Source organism: Vanessa tameamea, chromosome 7, assembly GCF_037043105.1.
Source record: "Vanessa tameamea isolate UH-Manoa-2023 chromosome 7, ilVanTame1 primary haplotype, whole genome shotgun sequence".
Taxonomy (NCBI): domain Eukaryota; kingdom Metazoa; phylum Arthropoda; class Insecta; order Lepidoptera; family Nymphalidae; genus Vanessa; species Vanessa tameamea.
The window spans coordinates 12,855,953-12,867,199 of record NC_087315.1 but is presented as its reverse complement, the minus strand read 5'-3'; the positions used below and the strand labels follow the sequence as shown (position 1 = coordinate 12,867,199).

General features: G+C 33.3%; 1 protein-coding gene across 1 annotated transcript in view; it reads right to left on the bottom strand.

Moving 5' to 3' along the window:
• Positions 1 to 347: 347 nt before the first annotated feature.
• Positions 348 to 11,247, bottom strand: part of LOC113395736 (phospholipase B1, membrane-associated-like) — a 33,667-nt gene continuing 22,767 nt past the window's right edge. The window contains exons 2-7 of the mRNA XM_026633412.2: positions 6,923 to 7,178; positions 6,568 to 6,737; positions 4,433 to 4,649; positions 2,218 to 2,363; positions 1,327 to 1,495; positions 348 to 608 (exon numbers count right to left, since the gene is read on the bottom strand). Of these exons, the coding sequence (XP_026489197.1) occupies positions 430 to 608; positions 1,327 to 1,495; positions 2,218 to 2,363; positions 4,433 to 4,649; positions 6,568 to 6,737; positions 6,923 to 7,178 (1,137 nt within the window). The 3' untranslated portion in view covers positions 348 to 429. The remainder of the gene's footprint in view (positions 609 to 1,326; positions 1,496 to 2,217; positions 2,364 to 4,432; positions 4,650 to 6,567; positions 6,738 to 6,922; positions 7,179 to 11,247) is intronic.

The following is an 11,247-nucleotide window of genomic DNA, read 5'->3' as shown; positions in this document are numbered from 1 at the left end:
TTACAACTACTCCTTTGGTACGTAACTAAAGAATCAAGTACATATTATTATAGGTTCAAAGATGAAAGGCTTTCGGAATATAATTTAAACAATTCATCTACTTATTCACGTAATGAGGTATTCAAATAATTGAACTATTGCATACTCGTACCGATTATAATTCAACCGATATTTATTTCAAACTTTCGCACACTCGTAATACATTTATTCGTAGATATTTTATATATTTACAAAATGTACCATCCGAGATTAATACAATCATTCCAATATGAAACTGTTTCAATTTTTTTACATCTTACTCGTCCGTTCCAGTCGAACGTTAGCCACGTCTATCGCTAAACGATTCAACGCCGAGCCATCGATACGGATAAAGCGACGGATAAACGACAGATGAATAAATTAGCTAACTAAGTGTACGGCCGTCAGTCGTCACGTCTCGAAAGCGAGCTCCTGGCGGCCCGTCCGCAGGAACTCCTCCGAGTTCTTCCGCGTGAAGACGAACGGCGCGGCGCGCGCGGGGCAGCGGAACGCGCGCAGCAGCACCGGCGGCGCCGCGGCCGTCTTGTTGCCCACCGGCTCCAGCAGGTTGTTCCACAGCAGGTTCGCGGCTGCGCACACATCGGGACTAAGTTACCTCGGGGCGTCGCCATTCGTACGATGCCGAAGAGCACTGCCCAGTGGTATTACTTAGTTTGAACTAATAATTCTACCGAGAAGCCTTTTCTTAGGAGAGTGTTTATGTTAGCCCGTCTGGGTAGGTACGAGTCACACATCAGATAGTCTACAACTAAACAGCAGTGCTCAGTATTTTTGTGTTCCGGTTTGAAGGGTTGAGGGAGCCAGTATAACTACAGGCACAAGGGACATAACATCTTAGTTCCCAAGGTTGGTGGCGCATCGATGATGTAAGGAATGGCCACATCTCACAGCGCCATTCCCTATGGGCGGTGGTGACCACTTACCATCACGTGGCCCATTTGCTCGTCTGCCTTCCCATATCATAAAAAAATCGGCGAGAAAATCCGTAATAGCTGTTCCTAAACAATATGATAACAAAGTTATATTTAAGTATTACAACTAAATGATCGTTTATGTAAATAGAAGAATGTCAATTCGACGCGTTTTTATCATATCATTGATCGAATATGACGCCTCATTTAGTTTTCTTTTAAATCCAATTTAAAAATAATTTATTGGCAAAGGTCAAAGGTACTCGTGATATTACCGGCGTCCATGAAATGTCCATCCAAAGCATGTTTCCCCCTCCCGGCGTTATATAACCAATCGAATATAACTATAATTTAAGAATAGTATTTGAAATATTACCGAGCGCGTGTCCCTTTTGCGAAAAGTGAAAACAGTCGTGTGTGATATAAGACTGATGGATAACGAGCGGTAGCGGCTGAGTGGGCGGCATCGGCGCGTTGAACAGCTGCATGAACGGCTGCAACACTACCGTGAAATCCTCTCGAGTGTCGTATCGACCTGAATTCACCTGCAATATGAAAATTAATAACATCATTAGGTTAGAACTCTATTCCTTTTCATATTATTTTTAATTCTAAAACGTCACAAGTGGCTAATAGATTATAGTAAGTTAGGTCAGTTTTGTTTTTTTAGGATATTATCTGGGAAGTGGGTATAACATAATCGTATTTTAAGATAAACAGATAAAATTAAACTAACCTTACTACTACATTTATAATACATATTTCGTCGAAAGTAATTAGAAGTATAAGGATGTTTGACTAAATTAAAAAAATAAAATTCTGACCAGCATAGATTTCTGACGTAACATGCAGTATTAGCAAAAGGTCTAGTTTAACATTTGTCGATCTATATATAAAACAATAATTACATTGGTTCATGAAATAGCACGAATGTATAATATTTTGATTTTGCAATATAATCGTTTAGTCATCAAGTTTATGGTCTTTTATTATACCGATTACATATATATGTTGTACTTTAATTAGAAAGTTATAATCTACCGTAACTTATTTTAAACTTTATAGCGAAACGAGCCCAACGGTAGGTATCTGATATCTGACGTTTTGTCATCTGAAAGTCAAAAATCTCTACGTTTAACACTATATTTGGATTTACCTATAGAAAAATAATTCCTTATATAATATTTTTTTTAAGAAAAAGGTAAATTTAAAAAAGTTTATATATATATTTCTATAAATTAAGAATATGCCAACGAGAATCACTTACCAAAGCCATTTCCGCCGCTTGATAAAGACGCGCCTGTCGAACAAGATCGAGCAATTCTCCACCGCCGCGGTGAAAGCAAGTGCAGAATAACGGGTGCATCAGGCGACACATCAGTGGACGCAGTACCCTCACTGAGACTGACACATCTGAAAATGAAAACATTATCAATATAAAATGAGAAAGTGTAATATATACATAATTTTATTTTTGAAATAAAAAAAATGGCGATAGAAAATTAATATACCATCTATTAATTTTAACTCATGGAGGCGTTTGTAAAATTACTAACTTTTAGTAATTCGTAATGATTACAGGTTACACGTTACAGATTACAGGTACGTTTATAACAGGGATAGATATTTTATTAATTATATTGGTTTTTATTTATATTAATTGTAATCTTTATTATCATCAAGTCAAATGTATAGTCGATGTATGATAATAGCATTTTTGTTGATATATTTGCGAATGGGTAAATTTTGAAATTGGGTAATAATAAAAAACCCATTTATTATTTGCTTTACTCAGAGCAATTAAAAATAACAATTGATTTTTTTTATTAGAATTCTCCTTAACTCCACTAAGAGATAGATAAACATGATATGACATGCTTGATGATTTTTTTTTTCTAAGGATGCGACAAGGTAACGATAACCATAAATTTAAACATGATTAAGTACAATTTTAACATATAAATGATCCCTGATATTCTATTCTGGCTGCTGCTATAAAAATGTTGTAAAAATCTTATAATTGATTGTAGTTTTCATATATACAAGATTACATGGATGAATTAAAATCGTGGATTTAATTTTTTTTTAAAGAGGTTATATACATTAAATCGTATAAAATTAATTTACCTATATAAACTTTTTGGTGGAAAACTTTGCTACACAAAACCATTTAATATTACGTGTAAGATACAATTTAAATAATGTTTGCATTATTCATTGCTATTTAAAGATTTATTTTTAGTCATCACTTTTACTTTTTTTAACGAACATAAATCTTCGAATATAACGTGTAATCAAAGGTTTCAAATTTTCCGTGAATATTGCATAATTTTATTCTGTGTTGGAATGTTCGAAAAATGATAGAATAATTTAGGCGTAGGGAAAGTTTGAGTTAATTAATTACCCATCAAACTGGTTACAGCCTGTTGTAAAACAACACTTTAGATAAGTTTAAATCATCATTATTCAAAAACGGCATTCTTTAAGTAAATAAATATAAAACTTCAGGAGATCAATTTATAAACTTAATTATTAGGACATAGGAAATAAGTGTATTAACGCCTGCTTCACAAAATATTTATGATAATATAATGTGTATCCAGAAGAATATACAAAATATTCCATGAAAACTGATATACATACTATTAATACAAGAAATAAGAATAAACTTGTAACTCCTATTTTCCGTTTGCATACGGTACAGAGAACATTTTTCGGCAATGGTAGGTATAGGTACGCATATATAATAACATACCATTTAAATAATTTAAAAAGTTTATTAAAACTCAATTAATTAATTAATTTTATTATTCATTAAAATAATACTTTTTAAAAAAAAACACCTGGATTTAGGCTCGGATTCCATCACAGGACTGATTGAACACTAATTGTGAAAACAGCATTGTAAATCTGTTTATTTGAAAAGAGCATCTATGCGAGTTTCTTGCCGTTTCTTCTCGCTGGAGGCTGCTTTCCGAAACGGTGGCAGTGTTTAAATATTTATAAATTAAATAACAGTTATTCTGTAGTATTAGTAATATATGTAATAGAGTAAAATACACAAGGAATGGTACATCCGGTAAGATGTAAGCTGTTCTTACAATCTATCTTTAGTAAAGTAGACTCATAAAGGCAGGCTTTTGAATTGTCATTTTACACTGTTGAATCAAATATAAAGCTACCACCGGTTTGGAAAGTAAATTCTAGCGAGAGGAACCAAGACGAAGAGAGCTAGAAATAAGATATCAAGCTGTTAGTAACTACTGAGCAGTTCTTTGCTGAATAATCTACATTTAGAACCGATGATAGTTTTACTCTTAATTTAATTTTTGTAATTGTGTACTTGTGTTTGTAAAATACAATCAATAGATCAAATCAACTATTGGATATCGTTGTTTAGATCGATTGCTCGATCAACTAAGAGTTGAAACAAAGTAACACCTGATATTGATCTGGGGTTACTTTGTTTAGTCTCTACTTACCCAGAACTGGTATAAGGTTGACAATAGTTCTTGGTAGGTGCATGTGGAAGTAATCAAGCGCCTTTGCAAGTTTTCTCGCGTGGGCAGCGGGTGACCACGAGACGGGCGAGAGGCAGGAGGCGGAGCAAAGGTCATTGGCGCCGATGAACACCGTGATCATCTTCCAGTCACGTTCTACGTCTATGTCGGGTGATGAGCGGATACGTGCTACCAGGATCTAAAGGTGAATAATGAAAGATGATAAATAATACGATTAATATTACTGTTACTCTTTTGTCGGATTAGAGCTTTATAAATGGTAACTTACGAAGCCATTTGGTAGGTATCAACCCCGGGTAACTTGCACAAATACCAAAATATATTTATAACGATGCCTAACATCAATATCATTATTCTTGTCCTCATTTAAAGCCCTAAAAATAATATCACCAATAAAATATTCTATGACCAATTTTTTTAATTTGATCTCACTCGTTTTATACGAACACATATAATCACAAATCAATTTCACTGGACACGGTATATCTAGTAATTATCTTGTAATCATTCATTAGAGGTATCAGAAGCATTACATCCGTTACGTGATCATGTTTCGTTCATCACCTATTGACACAGTTCGCACGGTGAATCGTGATCACTTTGATTGTTTCGGTTTGCTTTAGCGTTGTGCCTTTTCGTTATAATAATTGTAATGTTTATTAATATAATATTAAAATTATAGTGGTTAGCCTGTATGTATGATAATAGCCTCTTTGTTGATATATATACTCATGGGTAAGTTTTGAAATTGGGTAATAATAAAAATGCATGTACTCCTCCATTCCAGGTGGTCTAGGTGACAAAATTATGAAAAATACTAAGAATGTAATATTCTTAAATGTCAATTTAAGCAGATAATAATAATAAGTTTTATAATAACTAAAATCTAATACAGTAAACAAACAAATCTTAAGTTATCAATGAACAAAAAAAAATTATAGTTAAAACATTATGAAATGAGAAGTATTGTTAATATGTTCTGCCCAATAACCCTTTTAACCCTTGGTCTATTCTTTATTATTTTATTGTGATGTATACTAAAGCATAAATAAATATATACGTATGAGGCTGCCATTGTATAAGTTAAGAAATTATTTGGTAACATCTTGACCAGAACCGTCGCGGCCGTTTCAATTTTGGGCTCATTTGACTCTACATGTCTTCGTGGTTGTACTGTTCGAAGGAAAAGGAATACATCGTAATTAAATTCTGATATTAGAACTAATTCTGCTTCATTTATAAACAACAAAAGACAGTGGCTAGTTCGTAATCCACCCAAACAGAGAAGACAATTAAAAGACCGTCACTTATTTAAATTAAATAAAAACTTTTCATCGTAAAGTAATACCTTGTCGGTTAACATTGAAATATTTAATGCCTTAGAGAAATTAGAGCGTAAATTACTTATGTAATCGATATATAAAACCGGCTCCATACAAAATATTATACACTAGATTAAACAAGGAATAAAAAAATTATTATCGTTACAAAAATTGTGCTCATTTGCACGTATGTAGCCTGTAATGGTCACGGTCTATAAACGTATCAGGCCAATTAGTGATGTTATAAATAAAAATTAATTATTCAACGTGAAATATATATACAAAACATTTTCATTTAACAGATAGTTTTTGTATATAATAAATACTCCTTTTATATAACTTTTTTAACATTTCATTATTCAGATTGTTTTTTTTTTATATATTTTATATATGCATGTACAATATATATGTGAAAAATTGTAATCTATACTCATTTGTATCTCGTGGCTATTTTATAAAGCTCTAAATTAAATACCAGGCTGAGACGATTTAGTATTTGAATTATTCTCACAAGAAATTCCAAATAACAGGCCCTAGGATAGGCGCACATTACAATCCGGATTGTAACGTGCGCCTGGCCTCCTCGCGATCGTTTCCGATTGCTTTGCTAGATTATGAGAAAAAAGGTTTAAATAATGCACCTGTGTTTGCCCAAACATTGGTGCAATATGATGTCTCCCCATACTTGTCTGATTCCGTTGACATATCATATAGGTGTATAGGCATTATATTAATCTAAAAAATTTAATAATTATGATAAAGTTTGATGCTCACCTTTGCCTGTTTGTACGCATCCTGATCAGAAGCTACGGGGAAGGCCACGTTCAGTCTCGAGTTCTTGGATAGCCATTCTCCCGTGCCCGTTGAGTAACCTCGCAAATTAGGATTGTATTCCTTAAGAATATTTGGTAATGTGAGAAACTCTCGCCATGTACTGTCGCCCCCTGTAGAAACAAAGAAAGTTGTAAAAATAATCAGAATTCTATAGTTATAGGATGTAAGACTATTATTTCTGCCATAGCAATTGGAACAAATATAAAGGTATTATTTAAGTTAATAGAATGCTAAGATTCAAATCAAGAATAAAAAGGGCTGGTGCTATTTTCGAAGCGTATGTTTTGTTACTTACCAGCACACCACGACACTCCTCGATACTCAACAATTGCTCCAAGGGCGAACTCTTCAAGCGCCCCACTTCCTGCTACCAGGGAGTCACCTATCGCAGCGACAACATCGATGTCCCCCGGCCTTAACCTGTGCACTGACGTGGGGACCTGTTTGCTTCTGCCCCAAGAAATGGAATCCTGACAGGGGAACGGCGTTGAGGGTGGGAATGTACGCTGCCGTCGTACGTTCGACCTCCTCGATGGATAATTAACTGACCACTGAAAATAAATAATCAAAATAAGTAAGAAAAAATGTTTAAGTTTAAGCAAGAAGTTAAGTTAATTGTCAATTTATTTCTCTTTATATTTATTATTATAAGGTTTAATTTTGATTTTTAATTTTAGTGCTTGCTTCAATTCCAAATTTCATGAAATTCGGTTTAGTAATTTGGCAATATAGGTAATTTTTCTTTCGAGAGTTTTAGCGGAAGATCTGTCCTACATCTGGACAAGTTTTAATGACTTTTCAGATGACTAATTTGTGTATCAGTAATATCTAATGATTATCAGTGAAAGAATAAACACATAAAAAATGTTTTGTGTTTTCCGAGTCACAGGATTTTAACCCTTTACTACCTCAAAGAAAAAGTCAATAACTTCCTTTTCCTCGGGAAGCCCTGGTTTCGAAATCCGGACCTTAGATTCCATTCAACAAGATATTTCTTATTTCATAAATTTAAATAAATTCGTCTAAAAATTTTTAATAAAAGTTGTACCGAGTTAATGTACTACTGGTCCTTAGTGCTTACTAGTAAATACAAACATAAAATATATTGTTTGACTAAACAATAGTAGTATTATTATGTATTGTTCTGTACCGCTGAGGAGACGAATGGCTCAGTAAAATTCTAAGCGCAAAGGCTATAATTTTAACAAACATTAAGCTTGCAAACCTTAACGAAAATGTTAAGTTGTAGTTGACTCGTAGAGAATTTATGACGTCACACATATTCATTTTCTTAGGTATGTGTGTAAGTTTAAACAAGTAGTTGGGTTTATTGTCTTTTTGTTTAAAGCAAATTTATTTGTCTTTCTATTTATTGCTATAAGATTCAATTTTGATTTTTCATTTTAAGTGAACTGGCAGATAAGCTTTGAACTTAAGTCCTAACTTCTCACAAAGACGTCATAAAAAATCGCACCTCCTATTCTGACAATCATAGCACAAGCCCCACACAAAGTGTATCGCCAACCAGTGAATAAAATTTATTCTGTTTATATTTAAAAAATATGTAAACACCGAACGATAGAGGTTACATACAATTATTTGTGAGTAACACGAAAGACGGTTAAAGATGTAATCTTCAAGCGATCACGAACTAACTTATGATATATTGCAAAATAGACGTAACATCTCAATTACAAAGAAAGAGGCCATCATCTGACAGAACGTCATTCTTCATTCGGCTAATGACTGATACTAAGCTTACACATTTACACTTTTGTTAAAAATATTCATTATAATATCGTTATTATTGTATTATTAATTATACCGCTGAACTCGTTATACTGTTAATCATCATGAAATTTATGCACACAAACTGTTTCGACCGATTTCACTCGCTTGAAAGTATTACGTGATTGTGTTGAGTACTCTACATAAAAGTATTATAACACCCTGTAAATGTACGACAGCTGGGTCAAGGCCTACTCTACTCTTAAATTTAGAGCCTGTTTTATGCTATACTGTACTAAACTGTGCTGGTTTATACTTTTATATGTGTAGACAGAATTAAATATACCTAGTTTTCTGACACTTAAGGTGATTGGTCCTCACGTGTTAGGTTTAAAAAATGGTGTCCTTGGGGTTTAAACTTGCTTCGAGCTCAATTTCAAAATTAAAAAAGTTAAACGCGTAATAGACGTACAAATTTATTACGCATTTAGGAGTATCAATAAGGTTTTTTTCTGACGAGGGTGCTACCTGAAGATCTGTCCTACACCTGGACCAGTTTATATTACTTTTCAGGTGCTTAATTTGTGTTTAATATGTTATCATCATTAGCGAAAGAATAGATCTAATAGATAAGTTTGTTTGTAATGTTTTTCAAACATTATTATATTATTAATATGTTTTACTAGTACTTTTATTTTTAGGCACGCTGAGTCAGCCTTTAATTGCGTTATGCAAATTTGTATTATCAATACGAATATCGACATTTTTAGTATTGAGATACGTTGCATATCCGTTGGCTTACTATTTTTAATAAAAAAATAAATAAACATCACGAGGAAACCTTCATGTGTTGGAAGTAGCATGGTGGAATCTCTACTATCTCTACACGTAAGAAATGTGTCATTTGCCCAGACGTAGGAAAACCAAGGAATAATTTACTAAGATATTAATAATTCATGACTATTTTTAAGTAACAACATAAATCATTGAGTTTCAAGTTGCATCTTATATTATAATCACTTATAACTCGCGCTATAAATGATAATTTGTATTTTTAATTGCAAATTACGGAGATTTAATGAATATTCTTAGTTTAAGAATGTTTTTAGGTTAGTATGAATATGTAATGAAACTTAATTTAAATATATTTGAATAATGCGAAAGAATAATGTATAATTCATTTATATTCTTGTTTTAAAATCATAAATGTAGGTACTGAGAATATTCTGTATTTACCTAGTATATATCGATTTTCGCCAAGTCAGCCATACTCAAAAGATATTTGCCAAGTACGCAGGACTTTTAATAGTCCGCTAATAATTCCATAATCTGATAAGGTTGAAAATCCAGAAGAGTTCAGAAGCAAGCTATGGTTTTACCGGCACTGCTAACAGACACAAGGTTGCGTCTGAGAATTTAACCAAAATCCGATTTAAACCATGTTATCGGTCCAACCCGGGATTTGAAAACGGGGCCTCGGACTAGCGGCCTTATAAGCTAGTCATGAAGCGATAGGCTAATGAATGGTTTATTTGCTATTTATAAAAGATGTTTTTTTTACATACGAGTATATCAAAAATGCAACTGTTATAGTAGCGATCTTCAACGCTAACTACTAGAACACTCGCTGCTAGAATCCGTATTACAAATCGTTCGCTCGTTGCTAAAAATCTCCTCCTTGTGGAAACAATCCTAAATTTCATTGTCTAACCTACGATCATATAACTCTAAGACAATATTTATTAAAGAATGCAAATATGGGTACGCACTTGAGCGTTAGTTTACAACAGGAAATAGTATTGATAGAGTTATATAACAAACGGTTTATTCGATGACACTCATGCTCAGCGCATGCAAACACACTCGATCTGGAAAGTTCGACGTGACAACGACTTGCTAACAAACAATTTGCTTCATACGACTTCACTCGATCGATATTAGCATTGCTCTCTGTATTAAACAGTACATCATATCGTATGAGTAAAATATGTTCTGTCTCTTTCATTTCGTATATAAAAATCTCGTGCGCAAAAGAGAGATGTATTTAGCTGCTTTTAAAAGATAATATTCTTTATTTCATAAATATAAAACGTAGGCGGAATGACAATTTAAATAGGCGGCTGGGCCAATTGACAGTAATCACACCGCCCATGGACATACAAGATATACTAGCCATTCCTAACGTCCACGTACCACATAACCTAAGAAGTTTTGACCGGTTTGGAAGGTGATTCAGTGAATACCCAGTGTATTCACTGTCTCATCCGTTAAACCGGAACACAATAATAGTAAATAGAACTATATATTAATGGGTGGTACCTACCCAGATGCATTTACAACAAGCCCTACTAACAAGTAAAATTTAAGTCTACTTGTTTTAACAATAATATTCTTTACTATTGATTGCAAAAAAATATAATTATTTTTTATAATTAATAACCTTTGATTTGACAATAATTGTTTTGTCTTCACGAATATTTGATGGTGCAAATTATATTTGAAATACATCTAAAAAAAAATATTCCGTTTCAATAATGTTCAGACAAATTAAATAAACCTAACACATAATCTCACACACGTAAACAGATAAATAACATCCAATGAATCACAATGAAAGGCTTGTGACATCAAGACATTAAGTTATTCGCAAATATATGACACACCATGAACCAATTCCCAAACTGTTACATATTGGCTTTGACCCAGAACAATTTCGGTTCACGAGCAGCGAATAGAATAATAATACATAATAAATGTCAATGTGTGCACAAACGACACCTCATCGTGATTCATTAAACGTGTAATGAGAAAGCGCTCCACGTGATGCGCCTGCGCATGAGCTACCAAAGTTACAACAATCCGTCAATTTCGATTACCTTATATGGGGTCTTT